The sequence below is a fragment of the Orcinus orca genome, chromosome 3 (assembly GCF_937001465.1).
Source record: "Orcinus orca chromosome 3, mOrcOrc1.1, whole genome shotgun sequence".
NCBI lineage: Eukaryota > Metazoa > Chordata > Mammalia > Artiodactyla > Delphinidae > Orcinus > Orcinus orca.
Genome location: NC_064561.1, coordinates 26,877,837 through 26,895,551, shown reverse-complemented (window position 1 = coordinate 26,895,551; position 17,715 = coordinate 26,877,837). Strand labels below are relative to the sequence as shown.

The following is a 17,715-nucleotide window of genomic DNA, read 5'->3' as shown; positions in this document are numbered from 1 at the left end:
CAGGCTAGCTCAGCTCCATGCCTGGTTCTGTGTCAGGCACATGGGGTGCAGCGATAAAAAGATTCAGTGTCTAGAGAGAGACTGAAAAGTAGAATGGTCATTGCAGGGTGGTGTAGGAAGCATCTAGAGAGGTAGGTGCAGGCTTGCTGTGAGGCTAGAGGAAGCACAGGGATGGGGCACCCAAAACGAAAACCTTTCATGTTTTCTGATAACGTTAAATGCCTCTCTGACATTTTAAGGAATAAATGTGAAGTATCTGACTGGATATACAAAGTCACCAGGATCTGCTACTTGCGGTCGGGGGAAGTGACATACCTCGGGCCTCATCCTTAGTTGGCCATAATGATACCAACTGCCAACATGGCTTTACAGATTAAAGCTGGGCTGTGTGGTCATAAATGCTGTCACCAGATTTCTGGTTCTTCTCCTGAGCGCTTGGTAGATTTGTACATCCCCACCCCCTTGAAGTGGGACGTGGCCAATTAACTGTGAGCAGGAGAGACGTGGCTCACTTTGGGGTGGAAGACTTAGGACTGGTGCTTGTTTCACCACTCTTCATTTCCATCTGCCACGTGATGGCCATGCTCCAGAGTGTTGCTTCTCTGCCAGCAAGGGTCCAGAGCCCCCAACAACCTCTGATGGACATGTAGCCCTAGTGAGAAATAAACCCTGTGTACAGTGAGGCTAGTTGTCATAGCAGCATATCGTAACCCATCCTGATTAGTATATGGGCCCAGGATTCAAGCAGAAGAAAAGGGAGTCCTGAGCCTCCTGAAGTGATGGCTGAATGTGAGAGGCCCGCCCATCATTTTACCTCAAGGAGAAAGTCACTCTGGCACTCAAGATGTGTCCCTCTGGATGTGGAGAAAAGGGAACCCTTGTGCACTGTTGGTGGGAAAGTAAATTGATGCAGCCACTATGGAGAACAGTATGGAGGTTCCTCAAGAATCTAAAAATAGAACTACCATATGATCCAGCAATCCCACTCCTGGGTATATACTGAAGAAGATACATGCACCCCAACGTTCATAGCAGCACTATTTACAATAGCGAAGACATGGAAGCAGTCCAAATGCCCATCAATAGACAACTGGATTAAGAAGCAACAAAAACAAATTCACGAGAGGAAAAAAAACAAAGATGTGGGGTGTGTGTGTGTGTGTGTGTGTGTGTGTGTATACACATAGACATATACACACACACATACATACATACAATGGAATATTAGCCATAAAGAATGAAATTCTGCCATCTGCAGCAACACGGATGCACCTAGAGAATATTATGCTTAGTGAAATAAGTCATAGAAAGACAAATACTATACGATATCACTTATATGTGGAATCTAAAAAATAATACAAATGAATGTTTATGCAAAACAGAAACAGACTCACAGACATAGAAAACAAACTTGTAGCTACCAAAGGCGAAAGGGAAGGCAGGAGGGACAAATTAGGGGTATAGGATTAACAGATAGTAACTACTATGTATAAAATAGATAAGTAACAAGGATATATTGTACAGCACAGGGAATTATAGCCATTACCTTTTAATAACCTATAGTGGAGTACAATCTACAAAAATACTGAATCAGGGCTTCCCTGGTGGCGCAGTGGTTGAGAGTCCGCCTGCCGATGCAGGGGACACGGGTTCGTGTCCCGGTCCGGGAAGATCCCACATGCCGCGGAGCGGCTGGGCCCGTGAGCCATGGCCGCTGAGCCTGCGCGTCCGGAGCCCGTGCCCCACAACGGGAGAGGCCACAACAGTGAGAGGTCCGCGTACCGCAAAAAAAAAAAAAAAAAAAAAAAAAAAAAAAAAAAAAAAATACTGAATCACTATGTTATACACCTAAAACTAACATAACATTGTAAATCAGCTACACTTCAATTAAAAAAAAAAGATGTATCCCTCTGATAGCATAAAAGCAGCTTCGAATAGCCTGGAGAAGTAAGCACAGCTATAGTGTAGGGGGAGGGAGGAGAGACCTGAAGTGGGAGAGAAGAGAAACAAGTTTACATGCCAAGCACAGGTTAGATTCTTTAGACATATCCTCTCACGAAATCTGCAGAATACCCCATTCAAGGTGGACATTATTATCCAGGGAACTGAAGTCCAGAGGAGTGAAGAAATCTGCCATGGGCCTGCAGCCAGCAAGGGGCAGGGCCAGAGACAGAAGCCCACAGCTTCTCTGCCATTGCCTCACCCGCCTCTGAGATGCTACTAAGGCAATTAAAAAGGATTGCTCCCCAGCGCTCAGGAAACAGGGCCATTTTTCCAGGCTGGAGCTCCCTGCCTCCTTAGCACTGTTTTATGTGACACCCCTGCGTAGGAGGGTCAGACTCAGCTTGGCTGGCAACCCTAAAGGGCTGCCCATGAGGCTGTGGTTTTATTTGTGATTTCCAACTGGCCCCTATTCTGTGCTGTGCGGTGATGGGGAAATGCTTGGTTCAACATCATTCAGCAGCTGGTGAGGCCACAGTGGGCCTTGCTGGAAAGGGAGGCTTCCCTTTTTGAATCCAGGAGCTTTTCAATGCTGGCACATAGTAGGCACTCAATAAAAATTGGCTAGACCAATGAACGCATCTGAGTGAAATTTGGGAGTGGGGGCAGCTTCAGATGTTTGCTGAGTACCTCTGATTAATAATATTCACATTACTAATATTAAATAATAATTAGTAACCACTGCTAACTGGTTTGACTGTTTACAGTTAATCCTTTTCAGACATATGATTTTATCTGTCCTTCATAATAATCCTGTGAAAGCAATGGACAACCCCCATGTCACAGATGGAGAAACTGGGGAGCAGGACACAATGAACTGTTTGAGGTCACACAGCTAAGTGGTGGTCCAGCCAGTTCAGGTATCTTAATCTAAATCCCATTCTTTTCCCCTAAGATCACTCTCTTAGGCAGCTTCGGAGTGTCACATGAACATGAAAAATCAGCCTGAGACCAGGTAAGTTTCATATTCCATGCACAGGCAAACAGCGTGCTTCTTTTTTAAAGGCAGGGTGATTAATCAATCTTAGCTGCAGCATCTTTTTAGAGATTTATAGGTTTGACCTAACACTATCTTTTTTTTTCCTTCTCAGTTTTATTTGTGAAGACAGTGTTGGAACACCATTCAGGGGAACTATTTTTTTTTAAAGGTAATCTGTCCACTGTACCCCACTTATATGCGCTCTCCCAGGTTCCTGCTGAGTCCCTATCTGAATGTGCACACACTGGCTTAAGAAGCCCTGCCCAGCACTGTATTTCCCTGTGGTCTTCACAGCTCTGTCTTAGAGAGTTACTCTCCCACCCTGTGTCCTCAGTTGCTTCTATCCAAATAAGTGGAGCTCAAAGAGCTGAAGTGTCTCCCCAAGTGTTATTAATTTGAGGCAGCGGACCTGGGTTTAATGTTGCAAACTCTAACCACAGACATTATCCCTGGGGACCAGACAGCCCTGGGGTTTAATCCTAATGATTCCTCAGGCCAGCTGTGTGTCCTTGGCGAGAGACCTCGCCTGATGAGTCTGATTCACTACCTGCAGAATGACAGACACAGTCTGCCGGGCAGGGGGGTTGTGTAAATGATGTTGTATGTGAACTGTTAAGTGGGGATGCACTGGGTGCTCAACAAGAAATGCCCCCTCCTTGCACTCTGCCTGCAATGAATGTTATTCTGAGAATTATTTGGGAAAAATGTTCATTATTTACTGAGACTGTGTGTGTGTTTTTGTGTTGAGTACACATAACATAAAATCGATCATTTCAACTATTTTAAGTGTATAATTTAGCGGCATTAAGTACACTGTTGTGCAACCATCACCACCCTCCATCTCCAGAACCTCTACATCATCCCACACTGAAACTCTATATCCATTAAACACTAACTCCCCATTCCTCTCCTCCAGCCCTTGGCAACCACCATCCTACTTTCTATCTCTATAAATCTGACTATGCTTGGCACTGCATATAAGTATCTGTCCTTCGTGTATGGCTTCTTTCACTCAGAATAATGTCTTCAAGGTTCATCCGTTTCATAATATGTGCTGGAATTTCCTTCCTTTTTAAGGCTGAATAATATTCCACAATGAGGCTGTGTTTTAAGGTTGGTAAAATTCCTCCGACTACCCAGGTCTCCTCAGTGGCCAGAGCTGGGCTTTCCAATAGAACTTTCTACGATGATGGAGATGTTCTATATCTCTGCTGTCCCTTATGGCAGCCACCAGCCCTTGGAGGGCTAGCTACTGAGCACTTGAAATGTGGCTCCCGCGACTGAGAAGCTGACGTTTTAATTTTATTTAATTTTAATTAACTTAAATTTATATTGAAATAGCCTCACGTGACTAGTGGCACAGGGCTGGACTCATTCTCTTCTTTTAGCCGTATCTAGCTTTATTTCATTTTATCCTCCCGTCAACGGTAACTGCAATCTGTATGACTGCTATTCGCGAGGACAGGTGATCAGAGGCCTGCGAGCTGTTTTGTTTTTGGTCTTAGTGTGTCTGGGTTCACAGGCCACAGGCTGCTTCTATCCAGGGAACTGTCACACTTGGCACTCACAGGCTTTGAAACAGACATGGGTGGCATTCCAGACCCTCTGTAGGGACCCCCCAGACCCGGGATGTCTGCAGCGGCAGGACCAGAGGCATGCCGGGCAAAGTCCAACTGCAGACGGTATCCTTGGAAACTGGAAAGTCCACACCCCTCCCCCCAGATAGTAAAAGGAAGTTGGGCTGAGGGTGCAGGGGACTGAAAATTGAGGAGGAAAGTGAGTCAGTCTTGGGGGGTAGGAAGGGAGGGGGAGCCACGTCAAGCTGCCACATCACAAGGGGAACGAGAGAACACTCCATCAGCAGTTTTTAAGACACAGCTTGTGGTGGAGGGAGAGGAGACAGGCTGTCCAAGGAAAATACCGTGGAGGCTGGCGTGGAGGTCCACACGTGGTTTGTGTTAGCGGCAGACTGGACTTGGGAGGGGTTTACTCCCTCACTATGACAAAGGCCTCGCGTCCCAGAAGAGCAAGGGCAGGCAGTGCAGAAGGGCCGGGGTGACCATCGCGGGCAGCTGCAGGCTGGCGGGGAGTTGCGTGGTTCTCAGAGCAGGACGCTACAACATAGCTGGGCCTGCTCTACAGCACGTGGTTGGCTGTCTTTGGGGACTCTGTCCCCTCGATGAGCTGCTTTGTCTAAATGTCGGCATGCCCCTGGACATGCCCCTTGGAGCCTGCCGCCCCTCCTTGTCCGTCCACTTCTTTCCTCCTTGCTGTCCCTCCCAGTCAGGGCAGCATGTTCTCAGCCCGACCCCCTTACTAGGCTGCCCTGTGTCCTGCCCCGCCCCCCTCACTGGTACGTGGTAGGCACTTGGGATATATTTATGCAAAGAATGAATGAATCAATGGATGAACAAATGAATGAAAAAGTGGTTAACTGGTTTGGTCAGCCATTGTCTAGGAGAGGAGAAATTATGCTCCAGGTGGCGGCAACAGAACCTGCATTGGGCCTTAGACGCAATTGACCAACACACCTTGCCTCTTTCTGTTTTCCAAATTAAGAATTGCAGTTGGTCCCTCCACATCCTTGGGTTCCATATCTGCAGATTCCACCAATGGCAGATCGAAAATATTCGGGGCGGGGGGAACTTCCAGAAAGTTCCAAAAAAGCAAAACTTGATTCTGCCATGGCTGGCAACAATTTACATAGCATTTATCTTGTATTTACATAGCATTTACATCGTATTAGGTATTATAAGTAATCTAGAGATGATTTAAAGTATACAGGAGGATGATATAAGCAAATGCCAGGCCATTTAACATGAGGGACTTGAGCATCGTCAGATTTTGGTATCTGTTGGGCGAGGGGCGTGAAGGGAGTGGTGCTGGAACCAGTTCCCCCAGGGATACCAAGGGATGACTGTGCTGTGTGAAGAAAAGGCAGCCACCGTATTTTCTCAGCTCTATACCATCAATACGGCAACGGCTTTTCAGATGGAAGGGAACAAATATTCCATTAAGCATATAAAACATGTGGGAGGCACACCCCAATTTCAGAAGACAATGTCTGGGGAAAGAGTGTGTCTCAGGGTTCAGCAAAGGCAGTATCTGGGTATAGATGGTTGGTGGAATCCTAGGCCAGGTGTTGACTAGGAGCTCGCTGGGATGTCTTCCCAGCTGGGCAAGGCCCGCCTAGGGAGCGAGAACCTCAGCCCTGCCCCTCCTACACCTGCTCCCAGAAAAGACGGGAGAAAAACACTCCCTTCCCCTTGGCTTCTGCGGTGGAGCCTGGGGGCTTCTGGGCAGACAGTCCCCAAAGCTCATTAAGTGCATCTGGGGCTACAAAACTCTCAGAAGGGGGACAGGCCAGTTCTATCTCAACAGAAACTGGAAACAAACGATGTTTGCTGTGTGACCTGGGACAGCCTCTCCTGTCTCCGGTTCCCTTCTCTGGGGAAAAACAAAGGCACAGGTCAAGATGCCGCCTCCGGCTTGCCTTCAGCTCTGGGATGTGCTGCGTTTGGGAAACGGATCCCCCGGAAAGCCCCGTGCCTGGAAGCGGTCCCCTAAGCATGGAGTGTTCCTGCTTCCAGGACACATGTCATTGGTGCTTCTCTCGAGAACTCCCTGCCGGGCAGGGTGAGCCAGCTGGCTCTGTGCATCCCCCTGGCGCCACCCCCACTGTCGGAATTCTGCAAGATGCCCAGCTCACAGTCCTGCTCTCTCACACTTCTGCACCTTTGCACACATGGTTTCCTCTGTGTGGGATTCCCTCCCCCATCCTGTCAGTGGGGCAACTCCTTACTCATTATCAAGACCCTGCTCAGATGTCACCTCCTCCAGGAAGCAAGCCCTGCCTGAGTTCCCTGGCTGGCACAGAGGACACTCTTTGAACACTTGCAAACATTTCACTGTGCCCTCTGTGAGGGAAGACCTGGCTCCAGGGATGACCATGACCCTCGGCCTGGGGGATGCAATGAACTAGTGGGAAAACTCAGAGGGCAAAGGTCACATGGCACAGGGTAAAGTGTACCCGTCACACATCCGAGGTGTGTCTGTGCAGGGCTCGTGCTCTGCTCAGAGCAGTCCTCTGCAGGATAGACTATGCCCGCATCTCACAGGGAGGTACCGAACGGGCCTTCAGAGGACAGAACTCTAAGAGCAGACAGATTCGAAGGCAATCCTGGACCTTCGGGAGGCAGGAGCACAGGCTTCAGACTCAACCACACCTGGGCCTGAGTCCAGCCATGCTCCTCTTTAGGCACGTGACTCTGCCTCTCTGAGCTTCCCTTCCCCCATCTGTGACGTGGACACAACACTGACTTCAGGCCTCTAAGTGAGGACTACATGAGATGGCGTATATATGGACATCTAGTGCATTGTAGTAAACAGTCGCCGATATTGTTATGACATCACTCAACCAACCACATTTCCGCTAGGCGCTGCCCTCAGCTCTCCAGGCATTCCTGTCCCCACCCAGTGCCCTGTTCGGAGGCCAGCTCCCTCTGTTACACTCTGATAGACTCTCCAGAGTGTGCCGAGATGAGGGCAGAAAGAGAGGTTCAGAGAGGCTGAGGGCCCTGCCCAAGGCCACACAGCCAGTCAGACAGAGGGCTGGGACCTGACACCAGGTCTTCCCACTCCAAGCCCAGGGCTCTACCACCTGTGCCCTCACGTGAGTGAGACATGTTGCCAGAGCGCCCTCACGTGAGTGAGACACGTTGCCAGATGTTAACCAGTAGTGGTAGGCATGACTATTAGAGTCCAGCTAAGACAAGGGAGTTGGGAAATCATATCAGAAGGTGATCTGTCAGAAAGGGGACTTTCTTGCTGGTGACTGTGAGTTTCTTTTCCCATGAAGGAGCCTGAGTCATGCTCCTTCCTTCTACCCCAGCGGCCTCTCTGCAGACTGTTTCCTCTGCCTGAGTGTCCTGCCCCCACCAGAGGGGACATTTACTTTTTTGTCATCTACAGGTTATTTTCCCTTCTTTGGCAGCAGGTCTCTGATTTCCTCTGGGGAATCTTCTACTCCTCTATTAGTCAGCATGGATGTGATGCTGATTCTACTCCAGTTCCTGGGCTGGCCCTGACTGGCCTGGCCATTACCCAAGATGAACCAATGAGACTTGTGCTGAAACCGTTGGGGTGTTCTCTTTTTCCCTGAAGTCACTGAGCTGACCGCTGGATACAGCTGGGAGCTGTGGCTGCCACCATACCAGACAACACCCTGCCTGGACACAGAGGACACCAAGAAGTGGAGAAAGGCAGGTCCTGGTTCACCCTGTGGCACCTAGATCCAGCCATACCTGAAGCCAACTGCCCTTAGTCTTCTCAGTTCCATTTAGCTAATCAATGTAATTTTTGAATAATCCATATGGACTGGGTTTCTGTCATCTGCAACTAAAACACTTCTGACTAAAACAAGGTCTCATGGCCAGGAAGTGGCAGCATTTGGATAAAAGCCCAGGGTCTTAACCACTCTATTAAACTGGCATCACCGCCTGCTCTAATCTTCATGCCAATTCCTAGCAGCAACCCACGCCTATCAATAATCCCAACAGCTGACATTAGCTCAGGGCTCGACAGCCCAGAAACTGCTCTCACACACATCATCACTTTTTTACAAAAAGAAATTGAGATATACGTCACATACCATAAAATGCACCCTTTTCAAGTGTTCAATGCAGTGGGTTTTAGAATATTCCCAAGGTTGTGCAACCATGACCACTATCTAATTCCAGAACATTTTCATCACCCTAAAAAGACACCCAGTTCCCATTAACAGTCTCTCCTCCTTTCTCCCTCCCCCCAGCTCCCGGCAACCACTAATCTGCTTTCTGTCTCTATGGATTTGCCTCTTCCGGACACACGTCATCACTTTTAACTCCAAAGGAGCCTCGTGAAGTAGCCACTGGTAAGAGCAGCGTGACCAAGACTGTGGACCCCGGTATTGCCTGCCCAGCTTCAAAGCCGAGTTCTAATGCTCATCGGCTGTGTGGCCTTGGGCAAATGACTTAACCTTTCTGAGCCTGGGTTTCTTCATCTGTATCATTTGATAAGCTTGACATGAGGATTAAATGAGTCACTACGTCCTGATGCTGAGCAGGCAGTACCTCAGGAATGCCAGCTGTTTCCCTAGCATCAGCCCCATGCTACTGATGAAGAAATCACCATCAGGCACAGAGGGGTTAAGGGGTGTGCCCGTGGCCACACAGAACAGGTGGCTGGGCCCCAAGTCTCCTGACTGAGTCGCCTGCTGTTTCCATTACGCCACACTGGCCGAGCTGCTCCTCCACGAAAGCTTGACCCTCCCCATGCTCTCAGCCAAGTTACTGCTGCAAAAGCCCAGGCTACTCGCCAGACAGGGAGGGAGGAATCATGAAACCATCCAACTTCAGGGTGTCGCAGCCCCATGCGGGCCGGCCTCCTTGCCTGGTCCTTGGGATCAGCCCCTTCTTCCAGCTTCCCTCTCTCAGGTGCGGGGCTCGGGGGCAGGGCAGGCCATTTCCAGGACAGCAGGACCCTCTGGAATTCCAGGACTCTCCCACTCCAGTTGCCCATCTGGGACTCTTTAAAGCTGGCTTAAGCCCCGTCTTTAGAAGACTTTGTTACGGGAGGAGACTCTAAGGCAGCTATTTATGTTGCAGCAAACCTCCAATTCTTACTAATTATGCTGGGGTTGGAGGGGAGGAAACCTCACTTTTAAGTTCTGGTAGAAATAAGAAAGTTGAGTTTGAACAGGAGAGTGGAGGGAATGCAGGCTTCAGACCAGGATGCCTTGTGATCCAACCCTGGCTCGAAAACGTTCCCAAACAATGTCACCTTGGGCAAATCCCATGTGAGCAGAGCGACAGCAGATGACAGATAACGCTTACCGAGCAAAGCACAACTGACTGAACTGTCACGGCAGATGTGAGCAAAGTGCTTTCATTCTTAATACAGTGTGTGGAGGGGAAACTGAGGCTCAGAAACATACAGCGGTGACACTGAGCTGAGACCTGAAAAGGCAAAGCTGAGATGTGAATGAACCCAGGTTTGCCTAACCCCAGAAGTCAAGGTCTGAAGCCCCGGGCGAGGCTGGAATAGGGAACTCGGTAACACAGTCAAGTTCCCCACACACCGCCTGGCCTGTAGGCTGCCAAAGGGCAGCAGCGAGCATTTCTGTCCGCGCCACCAGGGCCTCTTCCCCACCCTCTTCTCATTGAATCTCCTCCTCTAGATGATGCTGTCCCACCCGCCCCACCCCTCTGGCCACAGCTAGCAGGCTCGGGGGGGTGGACTCTGACCCAGGAGGCTGACACTCAGATGCTCTCTTCCAGAGACTGGAGCCGAACCCACCAACTCCAGTGCCTTGACCCAGGGAAGGGCACTTCAACTTGGGGACTGAAGGTGCTGTTTGGCGGAAGAAGCTGGTCCAGAGGGGCTGGCGGGAAAGGGAGCAGTTTCGATGGAAGAGCTTGTGGCCACGGGACACACGGCCCGGGAGCTGCCAGGCTTCCAGTGGGTCATTCTGTCGCTGGTTCTGGGCCCCTGTGAGGCCGGCTGTACTCCTGGCTCTGGTTTCCGTGGGGGCACACTGGCCTCCTCTCATCAGTCCACCCCCACTTCTCTCTGCCTAAGCTAGCTGAGTGGGTGTCTGCTCTGTGGGTGCCAATAAGCCCTAGGCTAGCAATCACCCATGTCACTCATCTCTGCCCCCTCTGTTCCTTCTTGGAAGCATCAGGCAGGCAAGAGGCCTCTGAAAGCAAAAATATAGGTAGCACTGCTGCCCCTGTAACATGGACCCTCGGTGCATGAAAAATCAGTCTAGCGACTTGCAAAATATCTACCCGACACCCACGCTCTAAAGACCTGCCGAAATGGATCACATCAATCACTCTTGCATCTGAGCAAGGGGGTATGGATCTGTCTTTCTCACGCAGGACCACTTTCGGAGGTGTTGGGCATTACTGCTATCGTCTTTCCTGCCTTTCCTCCAGGGTCAGCCCTTCCCCCGCCCATGCCCGTGTCTGCTCCTGCCAAGTCCCTTTTAGATGGTATCTTAACATCTTTAACATAGAGCCTCTTTGGGTACTGACATTTGGTACATGTTTGCTGCGGACCAGAAGAAAAATATCATTTGTATATGATACTGTTTGGTTTGTTGCATAGTGAACACAAAACATCACTTATGAGTTCATTACATATTAAGTAATTAGGTAACTGGTGTCAACTTCTGTCCAGTATGCAATGACTTGGCAATTTATAATGTAGATTGTTTGGTGATACTGGGGAAACAGGTTAGGGGCACATTATTATCTCCCCTCCCCCTTTTAAAATATTGGCGCACAGGCTCTGAAAATTCTCTCTTTGACATTTTTAGGAACAGATTAGGTCTGTTCAACCAAGGATGACGGTGGTTAATATCACCTCCAGAGAGAACATGGAAGGCAGAAAGACAGGCTGGTGTGTGGAGGACCCGGGCTGTCTCCTGATGTCCCCACAATGCCTTCTCTACATCGGATCACAGCTGTTCTCTCCAGGTCTCAGTCCCCACCTCCCTGACTGAGAGGCAGAGCAGGGACCGGATAAGCCCACTGGCCATCACATTCCTCAACCATACCGACTGGCTTCGAGATGAGCCTATGAAACACAACACTGTGTTTGCTGGGACTTCTGCAAAGTGACCTTTCACTCTTTCCTGCTAAGTGTGAGCCCAGAGCATTGTGCAACCATGTGGGATCTGAGGATAAAGCAACATCAGGAAACTGGGAATTCAGAACAAGAGGAAGAAGCTGGGTGAGAGGACACAGAGGAGAACCCTGTATCAAGCTTCACCTGAAGCCTGCCAGTTTCCTTCTCCCAGGACATTCTGTCACACCAGCCCCCTAAATCCCCCCATCTACTTAGGCCAGTTTGAGTTGGGTTTCTGTCCCTTGCAACCAAAGCATCCTAACTGGTACCCAGAGGGAAAGAAGACAGTCATCTCGATGAGGCCTTACGTTGGCCTGTGAGCTATGTGAGCCCCTCACCAAGTGGCAGGGAACACTCATGGATTCAGGAAGCCGGGCAAGTTCCCATCTCCTCCTGAGGTCTGTGTTTTCTAAAGAACTTTGTTACATCGTATCAGGCACTGTGACTTTTCATGACACACTTGCTTTGAGTTGCTGGCCTTTGGTGACGTCAGGATAATGCTGATTAGAGATCTTTTACCCTCCTGGGGAGGGGCTGACACAGAGCTGTCCACATAGGCTTCCTGTGAGACTGGCGGTGCTCATGGGGGTTATAGTTCATTCCTTCGTTTGTTCATTCATTCATTCACCAAACATTCACTGGATACATACAGTGTCCTTGAATAAAACATGAAGGAAAGAGAGGATAATGAAGATGTGGTTCCTGCCCATGAGAGTCCTAGTTTAGAGGGGGACAGGCAGACAACTTCAATACAGAGTCAGGAGAGAGGGATGCAGAGCTGTGGGGTGCAGAGGAGGTGGCCTTCGCTGGCCAGGGAATGAAGTCAGACCAGGCTTCCCAGAGGATGAGACAACGAGGGGGCTGGAGGGGGCAGGAGGTGTTCCAGGCGAGGAAGAGCTAATGCAAAGGCCTCAGAGGAGAGGAGAAGGCGAGCACGGTGCCCTGGGAGCACGGCAGGCATTTTAGGAGCCGAGCGAGGAGGCTGATGGGAAGAGGAGGCCAAGGTGAGGCAACAGACGTGGTCTGTCTTGAGATCAGAACAGGTCCACGAGGTCTGAACGCACTCAACACGACTACACCAGTTCAAGATCTGCACTTCAAGGCCAACAGAAACGGTCTCCAGGTCAGCCTGCGTTCTGGAGCACTCAACAGGAGCCTTTATTTGGAAAACATTGAATATCAAAGCATAAGGCAATACAGCCCGTTACTTATGTCCCCAGCGTGTCCCCAGACACGCTCCTCAAAGTTGCGTGTCACCCCTGCACAGGGGCCAGGCTAATCTTCTCTACATCATTCCAATTTTAGTATATGTGCTGCTGAGGTGAGTGCATAGACATCATTTTAAACAAGAACACTGTGGCTGTGAAGTCAAAGTGGAAAGTAAGTCCAAATAAACTCTTCCCCACCTTGCAGCTCACCGGAGACCCCAAATCCTTACCTGGAGATCAAAGAATTTGCTGTAGCGCCGGTAAATGGCCTCCGTGGAGCCGCTGGACCACGTGACACGGATGATGTAGACCTGCAGAGAGGGATGGAGACAGGCGTGAACACCAAGGGGGTCTTTCCATCTCCAGGACTCAAGACCAAAGCAGTTCAGAGTCAGAAAGACCTGGGTTTGAATCTCAGCTCTGCCCCTGACCAGCGGTATGACTTGGACGGGTTACTTGCTCTCTCTGAGCCCCAGCTTCCTCTTCAATAAAATAGGTCTAAATACCCCCCACCTCTGAGAGCTGTGCAAAGGATTCCATGAAATCAGGTATAGGAAAGCATAAGCACCCTGCTCATCTCAGGAGACGCTGTTACTCTCACGATCTCTTACTCCCCACTCGATTCAGAAAGCCCCAGGGCTGGCTCTTTTGTCAGTATCATTCTTAAAACTTGGACTTGTCAGAAGGCACAGCAACCTGCGGCTCTTAGCTCTCTTGTATTTCTCATAAGCTACGCCATCACGCCATTTTCTCCAGTTGGGGCCTGGGCTGACTCATCTTTTCCCTCTGCATGTCAGTTTCTCCATCTGTAAACTGGGTTAACAGCATCTGTTTCCGCTGCCTCCCAGCATAGTGTGAGGACTCGATTAAGACGGAGGATGGAGGCAGCCACTTTATAAACCACAGGGCCACGTTTTTCAATCTCTGTCACAGCACACACAGCACACACAGAAAATAATGCATTGACAACAAATTCGGGCAAACCAAGGTGGCAGCAGGAGGTCACAGCATCTGGCTGGGGGCTCTGGTGGCCCTGGACACCACCTGGATACTCAAGGGAGAAGGGATCAGCACATCCATTCCTGGCTTGCACAAATTATCTGTGGTTACAGGGTAATTTTGACACTTAAAACATACATATGTGAAAGCTATCTGGAAACAGAGAAATGCTGTATAAACACGAGGGGCTAAGTGTTGTTAAAGAGGCCAGGGGGGTACACAGGCAGGGCCCCTGCCTCTGTGAGTGGAGGGTAAGCTGCGGAGACAGCACGTGCATAAGTGAAGATAAGTAACATGGACGCAGGGGACGTCTGTTATTTTTTGCCCAGTACTGATTAACCTTTCCTTCAACCAGAGTGCCTTGACTTTCCTCCTGGGAGCCTCCTTCCCTACCTCAACACAGTCCCTTAGACACCAAGGTGGGTACCACTGCCCACAGTGATTGGTTGAGGAGTGAGCACATGACCCACGCCCGGCCAATCACAGCCAGTAAGAATCAGCCCTGGGACTTCTGCTCTGACCCCTGAGAAAGATAAGCTCTCTTTCTTTGAGGTTTCTAGGCTGTTAGGATGCAACATGGAGATGCCAGGGGGCCATCTCATCATCGCTTGGGAGGAGCCTGCCTGAGAATGAGGCCAGTATCAGTGGAATCCTGATGACACAGTCTGACCCTTAGGTCCAGCTTTGCCTGTAGCTCTATCTACTCCTTGTCTGTTCAGTTTCCTGAGCCAGTAAATCCTGGGCAACACCCACACTCTGGGATTATTTCTGAAGCCAGTTTAAGCTGGGTTTCTGACACATGTAATTTAGTCCTGACGGATGCAGGAAGGGGGGCGGGAGAGATCTCTGAAGCTTGAAGTCATCATGGTGTACCTTGAAGGACATGTAGATCTAGATAGCAGGAGAGGAAAGAAGAGACCGTCGGTGGTAAGGGATGATGGTGGAGCAAAGACGAGCTCAGGGAGTATGGGGGACCACGCCTAGCAGTGGTTTCCAAAGCGGTTTTAGACAAAGTCTCTTCCCAAATGAGTTCTTGCTAGGATACCTTCATTCAAAACAGGAAAAGGAGGAGCTATGGGGGGCCAGAGCCAGAGCCCATTGTGAACACCAGGGACTTATGGGAGAAGATTTTCCAGGTGAGAAGAGATGAAAAATGTAAAGACAAATCAAGACAAGATGGGAGGTGCCCTTGAATGCCCAGCTAAGGGGTTCACCAGGAACAACCACCCTAAATCCAACATCTATTTCATTTCAGCGAAGCAAGGCAGGAAGGAAGGCATTTGGACTCTAGACTCATGCAATTTCCTAACCCCCAGGGCCTCAGTTTCCATCTGTAAAACGGGGTCATCGAACCCATCTTACATAGAATTGTGATGATTATCAGAGGTCAAGCTCTGAGCTCCTTGCAGAGAGGAAAAGTTCAAGAAATCTTAGTACCCTTCACTCTGAGTCCCCAGTGTCTACCCGGCCCCAGTTCAGAAAGACAGACTATTTCAACGCCAGGGATTCAGGTATCCCACCTCCCCCTGCCTTGTTTGTGTCCACTAGTCCTGGGTACCTCATAGAGCCAAAAGACAGGGCAGGGCATCCTTTGGGAGGCAGAGTCACCCTGGAAAAGTGATTTTACGACAAAAAGAGCTGTCTCCAAGGCCACCTGAATAGTCATTAGTCTTATTAAAAAGAAAACAGGGGAATCCCTGGTGGTGCAGTGGTTAAAAATCCGCCTGCCAATGCAGGGGACATGGGTTTGAGCCCTCGTCCAAGAAGATCCCACATGCCGTGGAGCAACTAAGCCCGTGCACCACAACTACTGAAGCCCACGCGCCTAGAGCCCGTGCTCCGCAACAAGAGAAGCCACCGCAATGAGAAGCCCGCGCACCGCAACGAAGAGCAGCCTCCACTAGCCGCAACTAGAGAAAAGCCCAGGTGCAGCAACGAAGAGAAAGAAAGAGAGAGAGAGAGAAAGAAAGAAAACATCAATGCTGCTTAAGCAAGCCTCCAGCGTGTCGATTTAGGGTGGCTCCCATTCATTCATTCACTCTACAACATTTATTAAACACCTCTGTGTACCAGGCCCTCTGCCAGGTGCTGGGTTACAATGAGCAGCAGGACAGCCTCGGACCCTGCCCTTGGACAGTGGGAAGATGGGCAATAAACCATCAGATGAGGAAATATGTATATAATTTAAGTTACAGTAAGTGCTAGGAAGGACCCCAAAGCCTGCTGTGGTAGCGCAGGATGGGGATGGTGGTGGAGGGTGTTCTTGGAAGGGAACTGCTCTGAGGGAGCAGCCTTTGAACTGAGACCTGAAGGCTGAGGAACTGGCTTGGGGAAGAGCTGAGGAAAGTGTATTCCAGACAGAATGCAAAGTACAAATGAAGACACGCAGGCTGGAAAATGCTTGGAATGTTTGAGGAACCAGAAGACCATTATGGCAGGACAGAGCTGTCAGGGAAGGGGATGTGGCCAGGAGGGGCAGCAGCTGTATCACAAGGGTCTTATAGGGCTTATAGGCCACGGTGAGGGATTTTTATTCTATTGAAGTTCTGAGGGGTGCAGGGGGCTGGGGAGGAGGCGTTTGACATAATTTAATGTATGTTTTAAAAAAATATCCATCTATATGCCTCTGGCCGCTGTGCAGAAAATGGTTTTGAAAAAGGGCAGGGAAACTAGCAAGGGGGCTTTTCCATATCTGAAAGGGACCATGGAACTCAGCCAACCCAATGGCCCCACCTTCCAGATGGGTAAATGGAGTCCCAGAAAATACCCTACCAAAGGTCCCCATCCTGGGGGATGTATAAACAAAGTCTGTATGACTATCTGTGAAGGACAATGCCAATGTGGATTAAAAACAAGAAAAAAATAAAATAAAATATCATCAAAGATTTTAAAACCAACCCAAAACATACACCCATAAACAGAAAAAACAAATTCTGCTTACATAATTCATTCTTGATCTCTTGTTTAAAATTTTTTAAAAATTTATTTATTTAGTTTTATTTTTTTTTAGGTGTGTCACTCTATTTAGGTGTTTTTTCATTTCTGTCAGTAATATTTTCTAGTTTTCTTTTAATTTTTATAAAATTTTATTTATCCAGCATTTTAGAATTTTATTTATTTTTTTATACAGCAGGTTCTTATTAGTTATCCATTTTATACATATTAGTATATACATGTCAATCCCAATCTCCCAATATTTATTTATTTATTTATTTATTTATTTTTGGCTGAGTTGGGTCTTTGTTGCTGTACGTGGGCTTTCTCTAGTTGCAGCAAGCGGGGGTTACTCTTTGTTGCGGTGTGTGGGCTTCTTGTTGCAGTGGCTTCTCTTGCTGTGGAGCACGGGCTCTAGGCGTGCTTCAGTAGTTGTGGCACACGTGCTCAGTAGCTGTGGCTCACGGGCTCTAGAGCACAGGCTCAGTAGTTGTGGTGCATGGGCTTAGTTGCTCTGTGGCATGTGGGATCTTCCTGGACCAGGGCTCGACCCCATGTCCCCTGCATTGGCAGGCGGATTCTTAACCACTGTGCCACCAAGGAAGCCCTTGTTTACAATTGTTTTTTTTGCGGTACGCGGGCCTCTTACTGTTGTGGCCTCTCCCGTTGCGGAGCACAGGCTCCGGACGCACAGGCTCAGCGGCCACGGCTCACGGGCCCAGCCGCTCCACGGCATGTGGGATCTTCCCAGACCGGGGCACGAACCCACGTCCCCTGCATCGGCAGGCGGACTCTCAACCACTGTGCCACCAGGGAAGCCCTGTTTACAATTTTTAAAGTCTGTCCCTATGGTACAAGAACTCTGTAGCAGATCTAACTGGTTTATTGGAATCAACCTCTGAGCACAATGTCTGCATTTTTAGG

General features: G+C 49.3%; 1 protein-coding gene and 1 pseudogene across 3 annotated transcripts in view; both read right to left on the bottom strand.

Moving 5' to 3' along the window:
• The window catches only part of SH3PXD2B (SH3 and PX domains 2B), a 112,657-nt gene that overhangs the window by 68,161 nt on the left and 26,781 nt on the right, over window positions 1-17,715 (bottom strand). For all 3 annotated transcript variants that reach the window (XM_049708093.1, XM_049708092.1, XM_012533838.3), the window contains exon 2: window positions 13,089-13,169. In XM_049708093.1, coding sequence (XP_049564050.1) covers window positions 13,089-13,169 — 81 coding nt within the window. The remainder of the gene's footprint in view (window positions 1-13,088; window positions 13,170-17,715) is intronic.
• LOC117202238 (uncharacterized) lies at window positions 12,880-12,979 on the bottom strand (annotated as a pseudogene).